The sequence below is a fragment of the Apostichopus japonicus genome, chromosome 22, assembly GCF_037975245.1.
Source record: "Apostichopus japonicus isolate 1M-3 chromosome 22, ASM3797524v1, whole genome shotgun sequence".
In the NCBI taxonomy this organism is placed as follows: domain Eukaryota; kingdom Metazoa; phylum Echinodermata; class Holothuroidea; order Aspidochirotida; family Stichopodidae; genus Apostichopus; species Apostichopus japonicus.
In genome coordinates this window covers 23,149,864-23,175,572 of record NC_092582.1, presented here as the reverse complement: position 1 = coordinate 23,175,572, position 25,709 = coordinate 23,149,864, and the positions used below count along the sequence as shown (strand labels likewise).

Here is a 25,709-nt window from a genome sequence, read left to right as displayed (position 1 = left end):
ATCGACATTCAAGATAATTTAAATCATATGAAGGTCTTAATAACGGTGGTTTTGTTTATGCTCAACCGACCAGTTTCGATTCAGGGTCGTCCAACCCTTCTGCTCGGGGACTTCGCACGGCAGCGACGCGTCTTGGCCATCGGGATCGCCGTTTTACAATTCTTCTGCAAGGGGCTCAATTGATAGGGAAAAACACCGATATTATCTTCATCACCCTCAAAACTATTTACTCCTCCTCTTCCTCAAGAAAATAATTTTTGTCAAAGCTTACGAATGTCCTGAGAGGTGAAGTCCTATTTCCTCGGAATCGGAAGATTCGGGAGAAGACAATTGATGAGAAGAATGTTTTGGTTACATGTTGTAAACTGTATAACGCCGTATCGGTAAACAGCGGGGAGTCGGCTTTAGCTGAAATGGTTCCTTTGATGACGTCAGATGAACTGCGGTGGCAGCTTTGCTTTTTTTTACGAGTGGCAGCTCGAGAGGTCTCTAGGGAATACTTTGACAGCGAATTTCTGGCGTTTGAAGCCGTATTTATGGAAAATAGTGCATGGATGGTGTTGTAGTAATGTAGATAAACCATTCCAAGACATGAAAATATTTCATTTCATAACCTCTTTAAGCTGGACATGTGATGTCCATCGCTGTTTTGTTTGTATGCTGTGCTGTATATACTGACTGTATGTAGTGTAACGTCCTTGTCTTATTATTTTAGAGTAGAGACTAGTGGTTGCTTATATATATTGCTTATCTTGGAGGTGCAGACAGGTTCCATGATATGGCACTTTTACAGTTAATCTTACTAATTTATTTCTCAATGCTGGTGGGTAGTCAGCCTTAGTGTTGTGAGGTGGCTAAGCCAAATGTTCGTCCCCAAAGTACCGGCACTGGAGAAATAATGGTTTCATTCATCATGGAATTGATATAACTTTTAATCACAATATTCTTTCTATTTGTTTCAGTTTCTTCTTGCCAAAAAATTGAAGAAACAAATTATTCTCTTGCACTTGGAGGAGGTCCCGCAGCCATACAAGAAGAAGGATGGGCGCAACTCTTCCATGCAACTAGCAGCTACTGACCAGTTGTATGCAAGGATGTATATCGAGAAACACGAAGAGGAATTCAAAAAAGTTATCGCCAAGATCAAGGAGTGTCTCCCTGGAAAGGACGCAAATGCTTCTGGTAAGTGCCTCTTACACTCTCCCCTGCTAAGTTATATCTGCCATGCAATATTTAACATATATAGCAACTTGTATGTGTTGTGCAATGAAGTCAACATCATCCATTAATACACAAAACATTGTGTCTCAAAAGGTGGTCTTGATAGCTGAGGAATATCACCAGCCTAAATTTTGTACCATGTCATAGATACTGACCTAACCTCACATACCTTCACATTCCCTCACATACCTTCACAAACCTTCACATACCTTCACATGTTCCAGCTAGGTTCACCTTGCCTCTCACAGTGAACCCTCCAGTAGCTTCCGGCTTGTAGAAACCTGTTTAAACATTTAGTCACAAAATTATAGATTCCAGGAATTGTTTCAAGATATACTGAAATAAAATAACGGCTTTTCACAATTTTCTGTCAGTTGTACAGATACTTTCTTTCTTTCTTACTTTCTTTCTTTCTTAGGCAAAACACTTGTAGCTCCAGGGAGTCCATCTACATCTGGAAGTCGGAAGCATAAATGTAGCCAAGATGGGGGTAAGAAACGGTTTGCTTGCAGTTCTACATAGCTTATAGAGTTATCTGATCTTCTTTGATAGGTTAAGTTCATGAGCAATTAAGTTGATGCCCTATAAGAACTTTGGGGACCCATACAAGATATGTCACCCTAGCCCACCTGCAGCCCCCCCCCCTGCCCCCATCCTCCAGTTAAATTCCTGTCAAAAACATTTGCTGGGTAATTAATTATTAATGGGGTATTGAAATCATATTAAAGGGGAAGAATTTGACCATATCTTTGGGAGTATCCTTCCCGCCCTATCCCCCATCCCCCCCCCACCTCCCTTACTTTTGTTCAACCTCACACAAAATACTTCTTAGCAAAACCTTGCATTTATAGCTAATATTTCAACCTGATTTTATATATAGTCCACAATGCAAGTCCAAAAGGTATCATTTGGCATGTGCAGTGTTAATTTGTTTTCTTTGGGAGGACCCCAATATAGGAGATAACCTTATTGCCTCCCAGGGCAGCAGCAACCCCCCCATTATTAAATAAAGATTTAGGCCCCTACCTTATGAGCCTAGGGAAATTTTGGGGTTACTGTTTTATTTCAGCTAAATTATAAAGACCTTAATTATAACCTAAGTATACCTCACCATGCTTCATTTGATATTTAAGAGCTAAATGTTTTTTTCTGTTTTTTATATCGACAAGGAACCCCCAGACTCCCCCTATATTTTTAGGTGTCAATGACCTAAACCTTACAGGTGATATATGCAGTGTTTCACATCTGCATTGACAATCAACAGCAAGTTAAATGGAAGCCCATTTCCATGAATTCAGTTAACTAGGAATTGTAAATTTTCTTTCTTTTCAGATGCCAGTGAAGTCAAAGTGACCAAAAAGGAGTGATTCTTGTCATATTTCTTTATATTTCTTACCTAGACCATGGGCAACCACTGGTACAAACTAGTCACATTTTTATATACTGGTGTATAAAGAGCACACCTTAAAAAAGCAATTAACTTCTCATTTTCTCTTTTTAAAAGTTCCTTTCATATGAAAGTTAAAATCAGTGTGATCAAAGACACTTACAGTACTTACTGCATGAAATAAATCCCATACATGTTTAACACAAGTAAAATTGTATTTGATTAATTGTGTCATACACGATCCATTAACAATGCTCATATCACTGGCATTTTCGATTTTTTTTTTTTTTTGGGGGGGGGGTTATCATCATGCAGGTTACACCTTTTTACACCAATTAATTTACCAATTAACAGTGAGACACGAAGTTGGGAAACAAATCTTAGAACTGACCAGACATGTCATATGGATCAGCTCAAACTATCGGTTGTCATTAGCTATGTATGAAAGGCATTTATTGAATGGGAATGATGAACAGTTTGTTGTGAAAAAAAAATGTGTTTCACTGAGGAAGATGAATAACTTAACAAGATCAAGTAAAAGATAACACAGAGCCACTAAAGTCTGGACATATTTAAGTTTTACTTGATATTTTCTCGGACAAAACTCATCTCTTTCCTTGGTCAAAGTAAGACTGGTAAGATTGAAGGAAGAGGTCACTGGAGTACACTGTCTGTCCATGGCATGTCTGCTATGACACTTTAAGGCACCGAAGATTCGCAAACAAAGAAACGTCTCATGCCGGTAATCTGACCTAGTTTCGAATGAGGTGTAACAGAAGTGTTGGACACCACCATTGATCCTAAAAAATACACACACAGCTTGCTACCGTCGGTAATTAGACACTAATGTACAGTCAATACATACAGCTATGGTCAATACCCACAACACAGTGTACATAGGAGTGATGGACATCTCAGGTCCAGATAAAAGATAACAAGGTATCAAGTTTCATTACTGTCTGCATTTTGTAGCAACAAGAAAAAAACTTCACTTACAAGCAACGTAAAGTTAACATTTTCAGATGGCGGTTTGGGGCGTATCTTCAATGCCTTAAACAGCAATTTTGTTGAGGGGAGAAGTCCAATTGGTAGCACCTTTATAGAGATATTCAATGATAGTTTGTGATTTGTGTCCACTTTAAGTGTTGTTTGAGGAAAACATCCATCGTCATAACTACCTCAATCATGTATATCAATGAAGGGTGTGTTTTGTCACCTTTCAAGGGTTGTTTAGAAGAGTGATATTTCTCACCTTTATCATGGTATGAAACCATTGCTTTTTATTGTTTAGTTTAATGATTTCTCCTTTAAATGCCTTGTTTTTTATCATGAATTGGGAGAGGGTGGGGGGCTGTGTGCCTATCATCAATACTTGTACATTCTCAATATTCACATTGTATGTAATAATATAGCTAAAGCTAATACGGCTGAATTGTGTTGGATATTTAAGAAGAGCATTACGAACTTATACAACTATACAGTTTTAAATTAATTCCTGAGTTGCCAAGTTGACATCATACTATTTTTTGCAAGGTTTCTCAGGTATCAAACAAATTTCAGACACTGACATTTGGTCAAACTCGTCAAACTTCCAAAGATTCCTTTTATGATCGAGACCAAAAAGTTTCTTTGATTTTACCACCATTGAAGAGCTTTGGCAGACAAGTTTTATTATACACAGTGAATCCAATCTTGAAGGACACATACAGTCTGTTGTCTTCTCGCTATCTAGCTAGTACTACGCTTTTGTGTGAAATGTGCCAAAACATATTTGAATTTATAGTTTTCTCTTTTAAATATGCAAATGTGTTTATCTGAAATATTGTTCCTCAAGAATAATGTTTGTCATCTTTTATGATATTATGATAAAGGTCATTCCATACAAAATCAACCAAATTTGGCTTGGTAGGTCTCCTCTTGCATACCCCCGCACCCATAGGCGTGCAGGACCATTTCTGTTGGGGGGGGGCAGAAACTTTTATGCCCGAAAGTTCCTGTGACACTATCTAAGCGGAGCGCCACCATCGGTTAATTGGCGCCGCGTAGCGTACAAGAAATTTTTTGGCAAAAACTGCCTCTCAGATTGTCGGAAATGGCACTTCTGAGGCCTTGCAAGTTGCATCTAAACATTCTTTATTTTATAATCTCACGTTTTAGAAATTTACACTTCCCCAAAAATTTGGTAAATTAGAAGAAGAAAAAATGTTAACATCACTTTGAAGGTGAAAATTGGACAGTATATTTTTTAAGCTCCTATTTAGTTACCGTATTTATTATTTTAACACAGTACTCACTGCTCAGCTACCTCCAGAAAAACATACATTGTTCAACAACACGTAGGCGGGATGATGTCGCTGTGTCGGGTGAGACTGCAATTTGTCTCACATAAAAGTATAAAAAATAACAAAGAATATGATAAACCTGTACTTCTAGGCTTGTAGGCACTCGCCCCCCCCCCCCCCACCATTCATGAACAAGAAAGCGTTTCTTATATACACTCATGTCGGGGATGTCCAGGTATAGAGTTGACTAGTTATACATTTTTTTGGATAGTGCAAAAAGCGTGGTATAGCTGCGCTTACGGTGGTGTTACACGGAAATATTCGGGCAACATGATGCTAAATAAAGAAAATCATTAGGCCTATGTTAATATTAATGTCACAAAACAAATAACATGAAACACTCTCCACAGAATTGTCGGGCAAAAATTATAGATTTGGGCAAGCTACTGCATATTATATATATATATATATATTTTTTTTTTCTCCTCTTAGGCTGCCCGAATTTTTCAGGACTTTTGCCCGAATTTCTTGTCCTCTGGAAATTTGGGGGGGGGGGCAGTCTGCCCTCCAAGCCTATGCCCGCACCCTCCCCCACCCCACCCACTTTTTTTTCATCATTTGTGAGTTAGGAAGTTATGAAAAAAGTCTTAACATTCTGGGACTTACACTGTTTGAGTTAATACAGCTGTTGAGGTGCCCAGCCCCATGCACTGCTGCTCGACTGAGCATGACTCCACTACAAAGTACAACAATTTGAGCCCACATAAATTCTTGAATAAAAATGCTAGAAAATAGTTGAATAGGCCAAGTTTTGGTCATAGCTTTTTAAAAAGAAGCCTAAAATGTGATTTGAGTAACTGTTACAGAGATATATTGCCTCAAAAACGGAAAATATCACACCTCCATTTTTGCTGGGCCATCTTTGGTCGCATTCTAAACAGTTACCCAAACAAATGCTGGGGAGGCCAAACGTTCAGGTGACAGGCTGAATAAGCACGTAGGGGTTAAAAGGTGTTACTTATATAGGAGCCATCAGTGGCGTATCAGGTGCGTATCCAGGGGGGCGTTGGGGGCGCGCGCCCCCCGAGTAAGAAAAAGAGGAGAGAAAAAAAAAAGAAGAAAAAAGGAAAAAAGAGGGGAAAAAAGAAGAGGAGGAGAGGAAGGAAGAGAAAAGAAAAAGAAGAAAGAGAGAAAAAGGAGAAAAAGATGGAGTAAAAGAAAAACGCGAAGACACCGGGAAGAGAAAGAGGAACAGTGACATCATTACAGCGCTGAAGGGTGGCCAGTGACGGATCAATGATTTCGTAAAAGTTTGACTCACCCTACCCCTTACACCGACAACTCCATTTTTTTGACGTTTCCATTTTCCTCTCTCACTAATGATCTATATATATACTATATATGGTCTATCATAACGCGTGTGTAGAATTGTGCTATCAAACCAATTGTGGCTGGTCTCGAACTCGATCGTGTCGTTGGGGAACATGACGATTTTTGGGATGGGGGCGACCGCCCGCCCCCCCCCCATTCAGCATTGTTTTAAATGATATCGTTAAGTAATTTCAAAATAGAAAGTGCTTAGATGCAACTTACAAGGCCTGGGAAGTGTCATTTCCAGCGATCTGGGAGACATTTTCGGCCAAAATTTGCTTGTACGCTTCGCGCTAACAAATGGTCCTGTGCAGTGCCATTTCCAGCGATCTGGGAGGCATCTTCGGCCAAAATTTTCTTGTACGCTTCGCGCCAACCTATGGTGGCGCTACGCTGAGATAATTTGCCTACAGGCTTCGCCCTCCCTTGGCAAATTCCTCGCTACGCGCCTGTTCGAATTTGTGACGCAAACAGCAGATATCACATCGTATCAGTGAGCATGAAAATGGCGTTCCAGGATGAAAAGCCTCAAAACTGTCCGACTTGCCTGAAAAAATAACCCAAAATTTTCGCGTTCAACGTGTTAATGTCAATATCATATAACCAAGCATCGGTTAATACATCGCATGCCATCATGTACCGTACGGTCCGTTCAAATTGCGCAGTATACCGCGGGATGCTAATGTAAACATCGACATGTCTCATGTAGATGTATAAAAAGCATGGAGGTCCAATTATGTCAAAACTCTCTTTTACATTAGTAATGGCGAAGTAGGGGCTGCACCCCCGCCGCGCAGTGGCGGAGCGTCCATACGGTCAGGGGGGCGCATGCCCCCCCCCCCCCTGACGGACTCAAATGGACTGCTGGCGCGTTTTTCAGCTCTTTACCACTTTTTACTTATTCTAGATTATTGACTTTTTTATTGCGCTCTCATCTACTTATTGACATTTGTCACATTTTGTTGGTGTAATTTGGAGATGACACCTATTTATTCTTCGTTTATCTGCAAATTAGCCAGGCCCGGAAAAGGTCATTTCCGGCGATCTAGGGAGTATATTTACTCAAAAATTTTCTGTACGCTACGCGCCAACCAGTGGTGGCGCTCCGCTTAGATAGTGTTGAGAGCGCCCCTACAGACCATTCTCGCTCCTCCTGACCAATACCCCTAGCTCCGCCACTTCCGCCGCGCCTCCTACGCCTATGTGTATAGTGTTCGGTTTCGGAAATATCTGCTATTTTTTCATTTCCTTCAACCAAGTTTTATAATAGCCGTTATAACAGGTTTTAATATTTCTACACCAATAAATTAACTGTGTCTGAATTTTCGAAAATTTCTGACCAACATTCTGCATCACACTTCCCTCTACTCGTGCAATTTTGACCAGTCTGTTAGGGGTTCAAGGAAGTTTTTCTATATTGGTTGTCCATAGATGAAATTTTGTACAACATTATGGGTATGTTTTGAAGTGAGTTTATTCACGAGAAATGTGAATTTTCAAATTCGGAACAAATATGGGGCTTAAAACCTTGAAAAGTGGGGCTGACGGGTATTGTGGGCCGTGACGTAGAATCACCTACAAAAGCAAAGACCCACAGGAGATGCGATCAGGTCGAACATGATGTGTGCCGGGTTGACAATCTTCAAAAAGGTTATGGATGGAAAAAAAAAAACTATTAGGAAATACTTGGTTCTCAGGCAAAAAGTGTACATCTGGTTGGTCATTTCAAGCCCGAGAAGTGCCGTTTCCGGTGATCTGGGGGTATCAAAATAAGAAATTTTCTTGTACGCTGCGCGCCAACCGATGGTGGCGCTCCGCTTAGATAGTAATTCACGCCCCCCGGGTTTGAAAATCCTGGATACGCGCCTGCGTATGAAGGTACTTAGGAAGGTACAGTTGAGTGGGGTTGCTGAAGACTGATGGCCGGCCTGGGGGAGGGGTCTAAGGGGTCTTCAACTCCATATTATAAATGGTTTTGCATTTTCACCTGGCCTAAGATGCAATTTGGTGCTCCAAATGAGATTTTTTTCTGCCAAAATGTTTTCTGCTAAAATGACGAATGTTGTTATCATTTATTGAGAAATGAAAAAGGGGTTTTCTGACTTGCGAAGCGGGGGGGGGGGGGCGGAATGATACTTCCGCCCCTCCATATTTTTCACTGGGGGGGGGGCTGGCGCCCCCAGCCCTCCCCCCGGTTCCTACGCCCTTGGAAGCCACGTACCACTCACTATTTGAGATAAGACATATTGTTCTGATATCTTAATTATCATCAAAGACCCAGCATGGTCATTGACCAGTTCAGATCTTATATGAATGAATATGTGTCTCATATTCGTTGAGCCTTGTTTTTCGACCAAACGACATATTGTTTTCCGTCCATATTCTTGCGCAATCGGAAAATCCCATGTTGTGCAATGTCTGCATTTGTCACATTGTCAGGTTAAAATGCGGGGTTTAGCGCCGTTGCGGCTATATTGCATTCATTGCAAGGAGCGTAGACTAACTTACAGGAGGCCTAATAAATTTAAGTTATTATAACATTAAATTCAGACGTTATGGCGGAACACGACTTAGCAAATAACTTTGCCAGCGCACTCACAAAGTTGTCCGGGGAACTGACTTCAAGTAAAATCATGAGTCTTACCTTCCTTTACCCAAAAATTAATAATAATGAAACTGACAAAATCAAAAAAGATGACGATCCCGCACAATGCTTTTTACGCAAGCTACTAGAGGACCCGGAAGAACTTCATTCAACGAATGTGGATGGCCTTATCAGAAAACTTGAAGAAATAAAATTAAAGAAAGCTGCGGGCATTCTGAAACTTTATAAAAGTCGGAATGCGAACCTTATCAACAAGGAAATCGAAAGACAGGAGCAAGGTAATGTAGTATAATAATGAGCCACATGCAGTTAGGCTAGCCGAATTTTGGTGTACAGTACAGCCAGTTACCCAAATTCTATAAAGGCCTAGGCTAGGCCTATTCACATCAAACGGGAAAGCTGACCTCGCGACCCTCATTATGTTCAAAGAATTGTGACGTCACGATTTTCAAATCCAACCCGCGAATGCTGTACACAGAGAGCAGAGTTCGAGTGTAAAATTCTCGAAGTTTCTGAACTGTTTTTCGCTAAATAAATGTTAAAAATGACGGGGATTGATTTACCTTTCCATTTATGATGATTATGTCATTAGATGAAATTGTACAGTACGTTGTGTTTCAATCTGAAGATATTTACTACCATGCAGTGTCACATACTGTGGCAATGAGCCATGTGTCATAAAGCATGCTCCATATAATTGCCCCATTGACTTACACACTAAATCACACAAGCAACGTGGTCTTTAAAGTTAGGTGACCAGACGTCCCCGATTTTCTGGGACAGTCCCCGATTACAGTGTGCTGTCCCTGATGAACAAGTGTCCCCGAAAATGTCCCCGATTCGTCAAAATGTTCAGGAATTTAGAAAATATCCCACATTATTAGTAAAATAACTGTAAAAACAAAATTTAGTCATGTGTGCAGTCGCAGAACGGAACTTATAACCAGTATTTCAGTGGGCCAGTGTAAACACTGTTAAAAATATGCTAGATCGATCTAGCCTAGCACTCTTTCGACCGTATAAATGGCAACTACGGCGACACAACGACACATAGTGTGAGCATGAGAAAATCATAAGCTCTCAAAGATCCACGTAAAGTAAGTAGATTTCATTTAAGAAAAAGCTACATATTTGAAAATAGAATTGATTTAAAAGTGCTTCAAAGTATCACCATTTTACATCTAAGCACCTTAGGCACTTAAAAATTTCCAAAGGGGGGAGGGGGACAGCCCCTTCCCTTAAACCCCTCCCCCATATCAGTCATGCAATAAATGTCCCCGATTTCAGTCACGAAAATATGGCCACCTTACTTTAAAGGGTGTGAAGACTCGCGCAAAAAGAAACGTCTGATGCCGGTAATTTGACCTAGTTTTGAATGAGGTGTAACAGAAGTGTTAAACACCATCATCGATCCCAGAAAATACACACACAGCTTGCTACCGTCAGTAATTAGATACTAGTGTACAGTCAGTACGTACAGCTGGGGTCAATACCCACAGCACAGTGTATAGATGATACAGCCATGGACATGTCAGGTCCAGCTAAAGATAACAATTTAAGGTATTACGTTTCATTACTGTCTGCATTTTGTAGCGACACGAACATAACGTCACTTGCAAGCAACAGAAAGTTAACTTTTTCAGATGGCCACACGCGGTTTTGGGGGAGTCTTCAATGCCTTTAAATGGTCAAAAAATGGCATCAAATGAACCAATTTTTGCACCATGTTGCTTCCATTTGTGGATTTTAACATGCCAGCCACAGCTAGGAAAACCAGATTTTGTTTCATAACTTATCACAAAAGATGTTCTCCTGATTCTGTCTGTTCTCCATCATAAACACTCGAGACAGACTGATATCTAGGCTATGCCATGTACAGGAGGGGCGATTTGTTTCAAATATTGGGGGGGGGGACATTTGCTTGGTTGCAGGCGAATTACTATCAAAGGGGAGCGCCACCATTGGTTGGCGCGCAGCGTACAAGAAAATTTCTGGTTTTGATAGCCCCCCAGATCACCGGAAATGGCACTTCTCGGGCTTGAAAATGACCAACCAGATATACACTTTTGCCTGAGAACCAAGTTTTTCCCAATATTTTTTTTCATTCATAACCATTTTCAAGATTGTCACCAGTCACACATCATGTGCGACCTCATCACATCTCCTGTGGATCATTGCTTTTGTAGGTAATTCTACGTAACGCCCCACAATACCCGTCAGCCCCACTTTTCAAGGTTTTAAGCCCATTATTTGTTCAGATATTGAATAAATTCACTTCAAAACATACCCATAATGTTGCACAAAATTTCATCAATGGACAACTAATATAGAAAACCCCCTTCAACCCCTAACAGACCAGTTAATTAAAATTGCACCAGTAGAGGGAAGTATGATAAAGAATATTGGTCATGGAATTTTTGAAAATTCAGACACAGTTAATTTATTGGTGTACAAATATCAAACCTCTCATAACGGCTACTATAAAACTTCGATATAATAAAAAAAAAAAAATTTATGCTCGAGGGGGTTGGCCAGTCTTCCCCCCCCCCCCCTCCAGTGAACCCATATCGTTCTGGATCATTTGATTGTACGTACTTACGCTCATACACAAGAGATGTACAGACATGATAATAATCTTGAGTGACAACATGCTATACGGTCACAGGTTACAGAAACGACCACGAAGTGTCATCTACCTCATGCAGCACGTGTTGGATGAAGTTTCAGCCACCGCCAAATAGGATTTGGATAAATAATCTCACACATTATTTCTATTTATCGCCACACAAAAAACTATGCCACCAAATATTGGGGGGGGGATATTATATACTATATCCCCCAACCTAAAATATTGGGGGGACATGTCCCCCCCCCATGAACACCGCCCATGGCCATGTACATAACCACCTTTATGGTTCTCCATGATTTTCATGGAGTGACCACATATACTTGTAACCAAACAACTAAATGTTGACTTGCAGCAGAATTTTAGTCTTGATAGGTTTGTAGTCCAAGTATAAAGTGCAAAGGGCCCCTTCCTTAAAAATTAAGGGTTCATTGAGAAATTCCAAGCTTGAATTAAAAGCAGCAGTGCTTTGTAATGCTCAAGAACATATCAAAATTAATTTTGTGCCTAAAAATTATCCTTTAAGAGTTTTTAAGACATGTTTAGCAATTCTTTGACACATTGTGATTATCTATTCATAGTTCTCCATGTTTGTCATGTCTCATATCGTCTTGAACAATAAAGTTACCCTGGCTTACAGTACAAGTTGTTAATTGTACAAATAAATTCTGGATCCAATTGACCCTATTTTTTCTTCTCTCTTTTCATTTCATCCTAACAGAGGAACAGACAGTTGCAAGCTCTGCCTCCTCTTCAACTGCAAAGTCTCCCCCATCACAAAAAGGTGATCGTACTGGTAAGCTTTGATTGATTTCATTTTGAAAGGGCCCCTTCTGGAGTGACCACAGATATTTGTAACCAAACAATTAAATATTGACTTGCAGCAGAATTTTAGTCTTAATATGTTTGTAGTCCAAGTAAAAAGTACAAAGGGCCCCTTCCTTAAAAATTAAGTGTTCATTTAGAAAATACGAGCTAGACAAAAATAACAAAATAACAGCAGTGCATTGTAATGTTCGAGAACATATCAAAATTAATTTTGTGCTTAAAATTATCCTTTAAGAGTTTTTAAGACATGTTTAGCAATTCTTTGACACATTGTGATTATCTATTCATAGTTCTCCATGTTTGTCATGTCTAAGATCGTCTTGAACAATAAAGTTACCCAGGCTTCCAAGTTGTTAATTGTACAAATTCTGGATCCAATTTACCCTTCTCTTTTTCCCTTCTTCTTCCTTTTCATTTCATCCTAACAGAGGGACAGACAGTTGCAAGCTCTGCCTCCTCTTCAACTGCAAAGTCTCCCCCATCACAAAAAGGTGATGATACTGGTAAGCTTTGAATGATTTTGTTTTGAAAAGGGCCTTCTGGAGTGACCACATATACTTGTAATTTGTTGACTTGCGGCAGAATTTTAGTCTTGATAGGTTTGTAGTCCAAGTAAAAAGTGCAAAGGGCCCCTTCCTTAAAAATTAAGTGTTCATTTAGCAATTCCAAGCTTGAATTAAAAGCAGCAGTGCTTTGTAATGTTCAAGAACATATCAAAATTAATTTTGTGCCTAAAAAATTATCCTTTAAGAGTTTTTAAGACATGTTTAGCAATTCTTTGACACATTGTGATTATCTATTCATAGTTCTCCATGTTTGTCATGTCTCATATCGTCTTGAACAATAAAGTTACCCTGGCTTACAGTACAAGTTGTTAATTGTACAAATAAATTCTGGATCCAATTGACCCTATTTTTTCTTCTCTCTTTTCATTTCATCCTAACAGAGGAACAGACAGTTGCAAGCTCTGCCTCCTCTTCAACTGCAAAGTCTCCCCCATCACAAAAAGGTGATCATACTGGTAAGCTTTGATTGATTTCATTTTGAAAGGGCCCCTTCTGGAGTGACCACAGATATTTGTAACCAAACAATTAAATATTGACTTGCAGCAGAATTTTAGTCTTAATATGTTTGTAGTCCAAGTAAAAAGTACAAAGGGCCCCTTCCTTAAAAATTAAGTGTTCATTTAGAAAATACGAGCTAGACAAAAATAACAAAATAACAGCAGTGCATTGTAATGTTCGAGAACATATCAAAATTAATTTTGTGCTTAAAATTATCCTTTAAGAGTTTTTAAGACATGTTTAGCAATTCTTTGACACATTGTGATTATCTATTCATAGTTCTCCATGTTTGTAATGTCTAAGATCGTCTTGAACAATAAAGTTACCCAGGCTTCCAAGTTGTTAATTGTACAAATTCTGGATCCAATTTACCCTTCTCTTTTTCCCTTCTTCTTCCTTTTCATTTCATCCTAACAGAGGGACAGACAGTTGCAAGCTCTGCCTCCTCTTCAACTGCAAAGTCTCCCCCATCACAAAAAGGTGATGATACTGGTAAGCTTTGAATGATTTTGTTTTGAAAAGGGCCTTCTGGAGTGACCACATATACTTGTAATTTGTTGACTTGCGGCAGAATTTTAGTCTTGATAGGTTTGTAGTCCAAGTAAAAAGTACAAAGGGCCCCTTCCTTAAAAATTAAGTGTTCATTTAGCAATTCCAAGCTTGAATTAAAAGCAGCAGTGCTTTGTAATGTTCAAGAACATATCAAAATTAATTTTGTGCCTAAAAATTATCCTTTAAGAGTTTTTAAGACATGTTTAGCAATTCTTTGACACATTGTGATTATCTATTCATAGTTCTCCATGTTTGTCATGTCTCATATCGTCTTGAACAATAAAGTTACCCTAGCTTACAGTACAAGTTGTTAATTGTACAAATAAATTCTGGATCCAATTGACCCTATTTTTTCTTCTCTCTTTTCATTTCATCCTAACAGAGGAACAGACAGTTGCAAGCTCTGCCTCCTCTTCAACTGCAAAGTCTCCCCCATCACAAAAAGGTGATCGTACTGGTAAGCTTTGCTTGATTTCATTTTGAAAGGGCCCCTTCTGGAGTGACCACAGATTTTTGTAACCAAACAATTAAATATTGACTTGCAGCAGAATTTTAGTCTTAATATGTTTGTAGTCCAAGGAAAGGTCATAAGGGCCCCTTCCTTAAAAATTAAGTGTTCATTTAGAAAATACGAGCTAGACAAAAATAACAAAATAACAGCAGTGCATTGTAATGTTCGAGAACATATCAAAATTAATTTTGTGCTTAAAATTATCCTTTAAGAGTTTTTAAGACATGTTTAGCAATTCTTTGACACATTGTGATTATCTATTCATAGTTCTCCATGTTTGTCATGTCTAAGATCGTCTTGAACAATAAAGTTACCCAGGCTTCCAAATTGTTAATTGTACAAATTCTGGATCCAATTTACCCTTCTCTTTTTCCCTTCTTCTTCCTTTTCATTTCATCCTAACAGAGGGACAGACAGTTGCAAGCTCTGCCTCCTCTTCAACTGCAAAGTCTCCCCCATCACAAAAAGGTGATGATACTGGTAAGCTTTGAATGATTTTGTTTTGAAAAGGGCCTTCTGGAGTGACCACATATACTTGTAATTTGTTGACTTGCGGCAGAATTTTAGTCTTGATAGGTTTGTAGTCCAAGTAAAAAGTACAAAGGGCCCCTTCCTTAAAAATTAAGTGTTCATTTAGCAATTCCAAGCTTGAATTAAAAGCAGCAGTGCTTTGTAATGTTCAAGAACATATCAAAATTAATTTTGTGCCTAAAAATTATCCTTTAAGAGTTTTTAAGACATGTTTAGCAATTCTTTGACACATTGTGATTATCTATTCATAGTTCTCCATGTTTGTCATGTCTCATATCGTCTTGAACAATAAAGTTACCCTGGCTTCCAAGTTGTTAATTGTACAAACTCTGGATCCAATTTACCTTTTTTATTTTCTTCCTTTTCATTTCATCCTAACAGAGAAACAGTTAGTAGCAAGCTCTGCCTCCTCTTCACCTGTAAAGTCTCCCCCATCACAAAAAGGTGATCATACTGGTAAGCTTTGATTGATTTTGTTTTGAGAAGGGCCTTCTGGAGTGACCACAGATACTTGTAACCAAACAATTAAATGTTGACTTGCGGCAGAATTTTAGTCTTATTTGGTTTGTAGTCCAAATAAAAGGCAAAAAGGAAACGCACCATAAAAATTAAGTGTTCATTTAGAAAATACAAGCTTGACTAAATAGCAGCATGTGCTTTGTAATGTTCGAGAACATATCAAGATTAAATTTGTGCTTAAAAATTATCCTTTAAGAGTTTTTAAGACATGTTTAGCAATTCTTTGACACATTGTGCTTTTCTACTTAGAAGGTTAATATCGATAGCTTTTGTTAATGTTAAAGTAGTGTTTGCAACCCTTCCTTATTGACCCCTACTGAGTATCACAGTCTTCAGTTTTAAAGAATTCCTCCATTTTATATTTAGGCTTGTACAATATTGGTTGGACATCACTTTAATACCTATTTACCTTAACTTTCTCTCTCCAGATTTTCTTTTCGTCAGTTTTAGTTCAAAAAATAGAGAAGAGGTAACAAAGTTGGTATCAAAGATTGAGTCAGTTTTTGGAGTTGATAGTTGCTGGATGTATACAAGAAGAAACTTGCCAGGAGATTATACTCTCGATAGTATTACTGCTGCCATCAAGAAAGCTGATATAATGCTTTGCATGATCACCAAGGATTACATAGACTCCGAAATATGTAGGGATGAGGTTTGTCACAATATCATATTTATTCCATGACTCACAGAGAACACAGAAACATTATCAAGGGATGACAATGTGGCAGTTGATCAAAGTATTCAAAAACCTTTTAACTTGATTGTAGTGTATCTAGTAGTTTATAAGTTCAGTATTTGAATTTGTCTTGGATTAATGAAGAGCACAAACATTCAAAGTTTTGAAACCTGGCATATATATAAATATATATATATTTATAATAATAATTCTTATCCATATATATATATACATATATATATATATGTATATATATATGTATATGTATATATATATATATATTTATATATATATATATATTTATATATACTTGTTATGATAATTATTTGGCTCATAATGTGTTTATATGAAAGCAAGTCTAATGCATAAAAAAAGCATTTATACTAGTTATTAAGCACACAAAAAAAAAGCACTTGTCTTATTAGTGATTGAAGCTAGTGATTGCGCATATCTATTGCTTATCTTGGAGGTGCAGACAGGTTCCTTGATATGGCACTTTTCCAGTTAATCTATTACTAATTATGTGTTTCTCAATGCTGGTGCGTAGTCAGCCTTTAAGAGTGTTGGGAGGTGGCTAAGCCAAATGTTCGTCTCCAAAGTCAGACACTGGAGAATTGGATGTTTCATTAATCCTGGAATTGATATCACTTTTCATAACAATATGCTTTCTATTTGTTTCAGTTTAATCTTGCTAAAGCACACAAGAAACTCATTATTCCCTTGCACTTGGAGAAGGTCAAGGTGCCATACCAGACGAGGAACGGTGGCGACCCAGGCATACAACTAGAGGCTACTAAATTGGTGTATGCACGGATGTATATCGATAACCCCGAACCAGAATTCCAAAATGTTATTGACAAGATCAAAGAGTGTCTCTTTGGAAGGGATGCAAATGATTCTGGTAAGTGCCACTTACAATATCCCCTGCTAAGTTACAGTATATCTGCCTTGCAATGTTTAACGTATATAGCAACTTGAATGTGTTGTGGAATGAAGTCAACATTATCCATTAATACACAAAACAGAAGGTGGTCTGAATAGCTGAGGAATATCGCCAGTCTAAATTTTGCACCATGTCATAGATACTTACTTAACCTCAAATACCTTCACAAACCTTCACATACCTTCACATGTTCCAGCTAGCTTCACCTTGCCTCTCACTAGTGAACTGTCCAGTAGCTTCGGGCTTGTAGAAACCTGTTTAAACATTTAGTCACAAAATTGTAGATTCCGGGAATTGTTTCAAGATATACTGAAATAAAATAACGGCTTTCCACAATTTTCTGTCAGTTGTACAGATACTTTCTTTATTTCTCTCTTACTTTCTTAGGCGAAACACTTGTGGCTCCAGGGAGTCCATCTACATCTGGAAGTCAGAAGCGTAAATCTAGCCAAGATGGGGGTAAGAAACATTTTGCTTTGCAGTTCTAGCTTATAGAGTTATCTCATCTTCTTTAATTGGTTAAGTTGATGAACAATTAAAAAGTTGATGCCCTATAAGAACTTTTAGGACCCATACAAGATGTGTCACCCTAGCCCACCTGCACCCCCCCCCCCCCCCGCCCCCATCCTCAGTTAAATTCCTGTCAAAAATATTTGCTGGGTAATTAATTATTAATGGGGTATTGAAATCATATTAAAGGGGAACCATATCTTTGGGTGTATCCTTCCCTCCCTATCCACCACCCCCCCCCCCCCCACCTCCGATACTTTTTGTTAAACCTCACACAAAATACTTCTTGGCAAAACTTTGCATTTGTAGCTATTATGTCAACCTGATTTATATAGTCCACAATGCAAGTCCAAAAGGTATCATTTAGCATGTGCAGTGTTAATTTGTTTTCTGTGGGAGGACCCCTATATAGGATATAACCTTATTGCCTCCCAGGGCAGCAGCAACCCCTCCATTATTAAATAAAGATTTAGTTGCCTGCCTTAATGAGCCTGGGGGAATTTTTGGGTTACTGTTTTATTTCAACTCATTATAAAGACCTAAATTATGATCTAAGTATACCTCACAATGCCTGATTTGATATTTAATAGCTAAATGTGTTTTGTTTTTTATCTGGACAAGGAACCCTCAGACTCCCCCAATCTTTTTAGGTTTCAATGACCAGTCCCCGTCATCTATAAAATCCTTCATTCCCTTCTGGCCCTACCTAGATTTGGAATTTGGCCCTCCCCCATCCCCCATCCCCCCCACTTTGAAAATCCTGTGCTTGCTGGTTTAAATACTTCATCCAGAAACAAGTATTTCTTCAAGATAAAAATACAATACCAGAAGTGGAAAATCGTGAAATAACTGGGAGCGTCAATATACAGCATTTAGTGGAAGATTATGCTTCACATGAAATTTCAGGTTATGAAACTATTCATTGGTCTGGGTTGCCTCTTTCTGGGAGCCATGAATGAGCTTTACATTTGTGGTTGTAAACAATGACCCATAATTAGGTCTAAGCTTTCTCTACGAACATGAGGCTGTTAAAAGAGATAAAATTGAAATTATTCAGGGCTTTTTTTTTAAATTTGAAGTCCCCCCTTGCGGGCTGTACATAAAATCCCAGGACACATGAAATCCAGGGACTATTGGGGATATAGGGACTTCCAGTCACCTTCATGTGTAAAGCATAGATGGACCTATTAGCATTATTGGTACATTAATTGCTGAGTATTACTATGTTTTGTATGCATCTAGTTACTGGCTAAAAGCAACAAATAAATAATGGATAGTAATTTAATACAACATAATAATTTTCAAGAATGTTTGCCATGAAACCATCTATATTGATTATATTTTTTGGAGACAGTGGAGGGGAGGTTACAGAACTTGAACCTTACAGGTGATATCTGCAGTGTTTCACATCTGCATTGACAATCAACAGCAAGCAATGGAAGTCATGAATTCAGTATTAAACCTGGTAATTGTAAATTTTCTTTCTTTTCAGATGACAGTGAAGTCAAAGTGACCAGAAAGGAGTGATTCTTGTCATATTTCTTTATATTTCTTACCTAGACCATGGGCAACCACTGGTACAAACTAGTCACATTTTTATACACTGGTGTATAAAGAGCACACCCTTAAGTTAGCAATTAACTTCTCATTTCCTCTTTTGAAATGTTCCTTTCATATGAAAGTTAAAAGCAGTGTGATCAAAGACACTTACAGTACTTACTGCATGAAATAAATCCCATATATGTTTAACAGAAGTAAAATTGTATTTGATATATTTTGTCATACATGATCCATTTAGTTTGTGGGGGGGGGGGGGGGTTATCACCATGCAAGTACGCCTTTTTTACACCAAATAATTTACCAATTAACAGTGAGACACGAAGTTGGAAACAAATCTTAGAACTGACCAGACATATCATATGGATCAGCTCAAACTATCGGTTGTCATTAGCTGTGTATGAAAGGCATGGGAATGATGAACAGTCTGTTCAATAAAAGTTTATTACACTGAGGAAGATGAATAACTTTAACAAGATCAAGTAAAAGATAACACAGAGCCACAAGTAGTCTGGACATATTTTAGTTTGTTTTGGTTTTACTTGATATGTTCTCGGACAAAACTCATCTCTTTCCTTGGTCAAAGTAAAACTGGTAAGATTAAATTAAATGACATTGTCCAGTTTATTAAGATATTCAATGATAGTTTGTGATTGGAGTCCACTTTAAGTGTTGTTTGAGGAAAACATCCATCATCATAACCACTTCAATCATGTAAATCAATGAAGGTTGTGTTTTCTCACCTTTCAAGGGTTCTTTAGGAATAGTGATATCTCCCACCTTTATCATGGTATGAAACCATTGCTTTTTATTGTTTAGTTTAATCATGTCTCCTTTAAATGCCTTGTTTTTTTTTATAATGAATTGGGAGAGGATGGGGGAAGGGCTGTGTGCCTATCATCAATACTTGAACATTCTCAATATTCACATTGTATGTAATAATATAGCTAAAGCTAATATGGCTGAATTGTGTTGGATAGATTTAAGAATCTTGCATTACCAACTAATACAACTATACAGTTTTAAATTAACTCATGAGTTGCCAAGTTGACATCATACTATTTTTTGCAAGGTTTCTCAGGTATAAAACAAATTTCGAACACTGACATTTGGTCTTCATCAAACTTCCAAAGATTTGTTTATTATACACTTTTATTACACACCATTATATCTACTCCTGATGGACATATACAGTCTGTTGTCTTCTCGCTATCTAGCTACTACACTTTTGTTTGAAATGTGCCAAAACATATTTGAATTTATACTTTTCACTTTTTAAATATGTAAATACGTTTATCTGAAATATTGTTCCTCAAGAATTAATGTTTGTCATCTTTTATGATATTATGATAATGGTCATTCCATACCAAATCAACAAAAGGCCTGGTAGGTCTTCTCTCCCCCCCCCCCCCCCCCCCTTTTTCCTAATTTTTTCATCATTTGTGAGTTTAAAAGTTATGAAAAAATTCTGAATATTCTGGGACTTACACTGTTTGAGTTAATACAGCTGTCGAGGTGCCCAGCCTCACTGCTGCTCGACTGAGCATGCCTCCACTACAAAGTACAATTTGAGTCCTCATAAATTCTTGAAAATGCTAGAAAATAACTGAAAAGGCCAAATTTTGGCCATAGATTTCAAAAAAGAAGCCTAAAAGGTGAATGGAGTAACTGTTACAAAGATGTTTTGCCTCAAAAATGGAAAATATCACACCTCCATTTTGCTGGGCCATCTTAAGATGGTCGCATTCTTACTAGTTAACAAAAATTGCTGGAGAGGCCAAACGTTCAGGTTACAACCAGGCTGAATCGGCACATAGGGGTTGAAATGTGTTATAATATATATATACATATATATATATATATATATATATATATATAGGAGCCATGTACCACTCACTTTGGGAGATATTTTGTATGAAAAGTGGAAGAAACTTGGAACTGTATTAAGCCAAAAAATTACCTTCCCCCTGACCATAAGTGCAAATAAAAACCCTGACCTTGAGGGACAATTCTTTTTACTACATTCAGTCTTTCATGCTTGTGTTTTATAGTAGTCAGATAGGCAGACTGGGATGTACAACCTTGCCAAATTCCATTCTAGCTATAACACTCTTTCATAATCGTATGTACTGTTTTATCATTCCCTCCTGACACGTGCCTTAACCATCATCACCTTTGGCATGTATGTGCAATTATCGGATTTGAAACATCGTTCCTAATGCTGAAGCATTGGCAATATAAATATTGAGTGCCGATGCTCTGATTTCTTTTAAAATGCTGCATTTCTATGAATTTTATCATCACTTGTTGTAGGTCTTTTGCAGAAAATTTCTGGTAACGACATTCGGCTCTGATACCTATATGTTTATAGCGCCACCACTGGTTGGGGATATAAACAATGTTCATGTTGTAATCCACGAGTCTGAATAGATTTAAAGCATCTCAAAGATCCTTGTTTTAGAGTTTTCATTTGAACAAGAACTTAACTCAACAGCTTGTATCGCCTTCTTGTGTTCCCGTGTAAACTAGGAACACCAGCAAGGCAAAATACATGTTGGTATGGCGACCCAAGAAAACATCAGGTCTACGTACTTGGCCAAGAGAATGCACCAGTCAAAGACTTACGCATGAAGTCAAGTATGTGTGTGTGTGTCCGTAGCCCTGAAGGTGTATCACCCCTAACCTTCAATTGATATTTGATGCCAGTTGAACTCGGTCTAAGCATGGAGCTATTTTCATTCATACAGTAGCTCCTTGGTCTATAACCAAGGAAGTGGTCTAAGTAAATTTTGTGACCACAAGTAATTTGCTAGAACTACTTTCAGGGTAGAATTTGCTAGTCAGTGGAACCTGATTTCCCTAGTGTTGTTGAGGTACCCGTGCTTTACCACATTTGCCCAATGAGCTGTATGCCAAGTACCCTTTTAGCAGTACATACTCATGGCAGCCCACCACTGAATTTGTTTTCCTTCCACACATAACAGGTTGTGCCACTGCTCCCATTGCTGCTCTAGTTTCCACCTCAAATGCATTTTGGGACACATTCTCTGAGCCCAAATTTGATGGGCCCAATAGTTTTTGGTACCATTTAAGCCCACATTTTTTGAGGATCAATTATCTTGGGGCAAATATATTTTTGATTTGCCTCGGCCAAATATTTTTGGGGGGCGATATATGTGCAAAATATTGTCAGGCCCAATTTTAATTGGGAGGGCCCAACATTTTTAAAATTGCAATAACTCCAAAAATGTTTAATCAGATTACATCCAAACTTGGAATACAGTTGTTGGTTGAACGAAAATAGCTCCATGCTTAGACAGAGTTCAACTGGCATCAAATATCAATTTAAGGTTACGGGCGATACACCTTCAGGGCTATTGACACCAACACACATAGATGTGGGCATAAATATTATGATATTAGGGGATGCCATACAATACTTAAATATTCCACTAAGCGAGGAACCAATAGAGCCCCTTTGGGCTGGTTTTTGTAAAGCACCTTTTCAGTATTTTAGACTGTTGACAGAAAAAAGCAGGGGAATGGAGTTTGCTATCTTTCGATTTAATTTTCCAATCATCTGTCAAGCAATTACATAATATTGTAATAAAAAAACCTGACCATATATATATATATATATATATATATATATCCAGACAGGTGGAGACAACCAATTTGCAAGACATATAAAAAATATCTAGATATTGGTAAATGTGTGGTAGTGGACAGAAGTAATCTGCAATCCTACTAAAATGTGACAAACCGTTTTGAGACCTCACAAAACAATATCAAGTCATAATAATAATAATAATACTAATAAAAATGTTCAATATTATATAGCACTTAATATCAGCGAATGGTCTCAAAGCACTTTACAGAAGTTATATTCACCTCTGGTCGATGACAACCTGTCCCAGAGACAATCCCAGTAAAGATATGTATACAATGATCTTTTGTTCCTGAATGCAAAATTCAAGCATCCCAAATAGAATTGGAGATCTCAATGGGAAAGGGTAATAAGAATGTCCTGATTTTGAGAATTTTCTATCAAATTGTATGAAAAGTCAGATCCATTGATTTCGCATTGAGTGTGTCCACATTGCACAGTTGAAAAAGTGTGGTATTTACAAGAACAGGGAAGCTGACTGATAACGCTAGTCTATAAGAATAATCTTGTGTACCGACTCAAAAGTACCAGTGAGTCAGATGCGCTCTTGGGTTGTATGCAAATTGGTTATTAATAAGTGACCATGCAGCTCTCCACATAAACTTGGAACTATTGTAGGCTACATCTTAATGTACATACAGTATAAGTGCCACCTCGACCTTTCACGTATACTTTGAGAAATTCACAAGTAAAATACACATATATGAATACCACATGTTATGTCTGAATTCTCATTACTGAAAAACATTACACATGGTGTCAGAAGTAGGAATTTTTAGGCATTCATATCTGACCAGTCCAGTATACATATAAGACACTTACAGATAAATAGAGTTCAATATAGACACTCCATATCATTTCTAAATTCTCATAGCTGACACAAACATTAGGCCTACGCATGGTGTCAGAGGTGGGAATTGTATGCATCCAAAATAAATGCAGATAAATACAGTCATGTAAAATACAGTGGGCAAACACATTGGTGATAGGCAGAAATGGACTCTGAGGCATGTACAGTTTGCATGCCAGAAAAAGAGTATAACAAACAACTTGGCCAAAACTAAACAAATTGATGAGCATTTGCCCATATGACATTCACATACTCCTTACTACTGTGATACAAGTTCCCTGGAGTAGTTGAAGGTTTAGCCAGTCAAATGAGGTCATACTCAATCAACCATATCTTGAGTTAGGGGCAAGATAATATTGTGATCAAGTTTACAACGAGCAGTGTGGAATATTTTTTGCCCGTAATATACAGTAGGTTACACATTGTTTTGACACCAGAGAAGCTATGTTACTAACTTATGTCATGGTATACTGGTGCTGTGGCCTAATGGATACAGGTGTTGGCATCTGAAGCTATATTAAGGCTTAGCAATTGGGAGGTTCCGGGTTCGATACCCGGTCAGGTCATACTAAGGGGTTTTTCATCCAACAGCAATCTACGGATTTCACATCTGAAATGACTTTCTAACTTGAAAAGATTCCAAATCTGAGTTAAAATGGTAAATTGGAAAGCCACCTGAGATGTAAGTTGTAATCCATAAGCCTGTGGGGGATTCCTCCCACATTTGTGGTCGCTTCAGCTTCGTAAAAATAACTGCTGACTATTATCATCGTTTCTATGTTATTAACAGCAGAGAAACACTGCAGCGACATTCCAAAGTCATTTGCAGTTGTACATGGCAGATGTTTACTACCTGGGAGCAGCCGTAGATCCAATTCGCAGTTATTCATAACAAAGAATCCATAAAGAGTTGTTTTCCTATCGAGCTTTAAGTTGGCAGCTTAGGAACTATCCTAAAGGTCTTGTTAGCTAGACTCAGTGATCCAGTCACTTTCATTGATGGTCATTTCTCCGACCACAAAATATGCTAGAGAGGACGGACAGCATGACTTTGAGCATAACAACTCCCTGCTTTGAGTGAGCTGCAACAAATCACATTTGTAGATCTATGGTAGCTACAGTACCGTAAGTGTGAATTTTTTGTCGTTAAAGCTTCAGTAATTTAAAGAGACTACAGATCACTGCTAACATTTCTTACTTTTATTATTATTATTTTTATTTAGGTTTACAATCTTGTTCAGAGCCAAGGCTCTCTCACACGACTTTACAACATAACCCTGGTCATTGGTATCTTGTCACACCTACACACCAAAGTGTGCACAATTCAATCAATCTCTCCTGGGGCACCATGATGCACCACAACCACATAGGGTGCACCCACAAACCAGCGCACGCAACTATATTTACAAGTTACCTCGCAAGTCCCCATTTATACACCTGGGTGAAGAGAGGCAATGGAGATAAAGTGCCTTGCCCAAGGACACAACGCAATGATCTGGCCAGGACTTGAACCTGTAAATCCACTAAGAAACAAATTATAAATAAGAGCTAAAGAGTATAGAGCTCTGTTAATTTTTTAAATGTTGGTTATGAACTACATGATGAGACCAATTTATGAATTATGCAAAAATAATTATGTCCTTTGTAACACAAATTGGTTAGGCTAGTAGGCCAACTGTTTATATGCAGCTAGGAATGTTTTCCCAAACATTTGTTCTGTCAACCCATCTGATGTTGGTTCTGTACCCCAAAAAAAAGTAATGATAAAAAAAGAGCACAAAATTCTTTAGATTTTCATCATAAAATCCATGGTGATACTGGTAGGAAAATCAATCCGAAGCCTGCATAGGGACTTGGCTTGGTTGTGCGATATTTATTCCGTTATAAACCTCTGCCAATTGATCAGCTAAATGTCTGCTGCCCTCGTCTTCTCGTAGAGCCTTCACAAACACTTCAAATGCCCTGTTTCCTTTCCTTTTCAAGATGCTCACAAAGTCTGATACTCGTTT

At 38.1% G+C, this 25,709-nt stretch overlaps 1 protein-coding gene across 18 annotated transcripts in view; it reads left to right on the top strand.

Annotated features, from left to right (window-relative positions):
- The window catches only part of LOC139963673 (uncharacterized), a 30,397-nt gene extending 6,718 nt beyond the window's left edge, over positions 1–23,679 (top strand). Inside the window, exons 4-16 of one of the 18 annotated variants that reach the window (XM_071964687.1) lie at positions 963–1,182; positions 1,640–1,711; positions 12,214–12,288; positions 12,749–12,823; positions 13,267–13,341; positions 13,802–13,864; positions 14,319–14,393; positions 14,853–14,927; positions 15,360–15,434; positions 15,926–16,149; positions 16,855–17,074; positions 17,504–17,575; positions 19,119–23,679. In XM_071964687.1, the coding sequence (XP_071820788.1) occupies positions 963–1,182; positions 1,640–1,711; positions 12,214–12,288; positions 12,749–12,823; positions 13,267–13,341; positions 13,802–13,864; positions 14,319–14,393; positions 14,853–14,927; positions 15,360–15,434; positions 15,926–16,149; positions 16,855–17,074; positions 17,504–17,575; positions 19,119–19,153 (1,356 nt within the window). In that variant the 3' untranslated portion in view covers positions 19,154–23,679. Of the gene's footprint in view, positions 1–962; positions 1,183–1,639; positions 1,712–12,213; positions 12,289–12,748; positions 12,824–13,266; positions 13,342–13,801; positions 13,877–14,318; positions 14,394–14,852; positions 14,928–15,359; positions 15,435–15,925; positions 16,150–16,854; positions 17,075–17,503; positions 17,576–19,118 lie in introns of all 18 variants that reach the window. The other 17 variants (XM_071964686.1, XM_071964691.1, XM_071964688.1 and 14 more) reach the window with 17 other exon arrangements.
- The last annotated feature ends 2,030 nt before the right edge of the window (positions 23,680–25,709 follow it).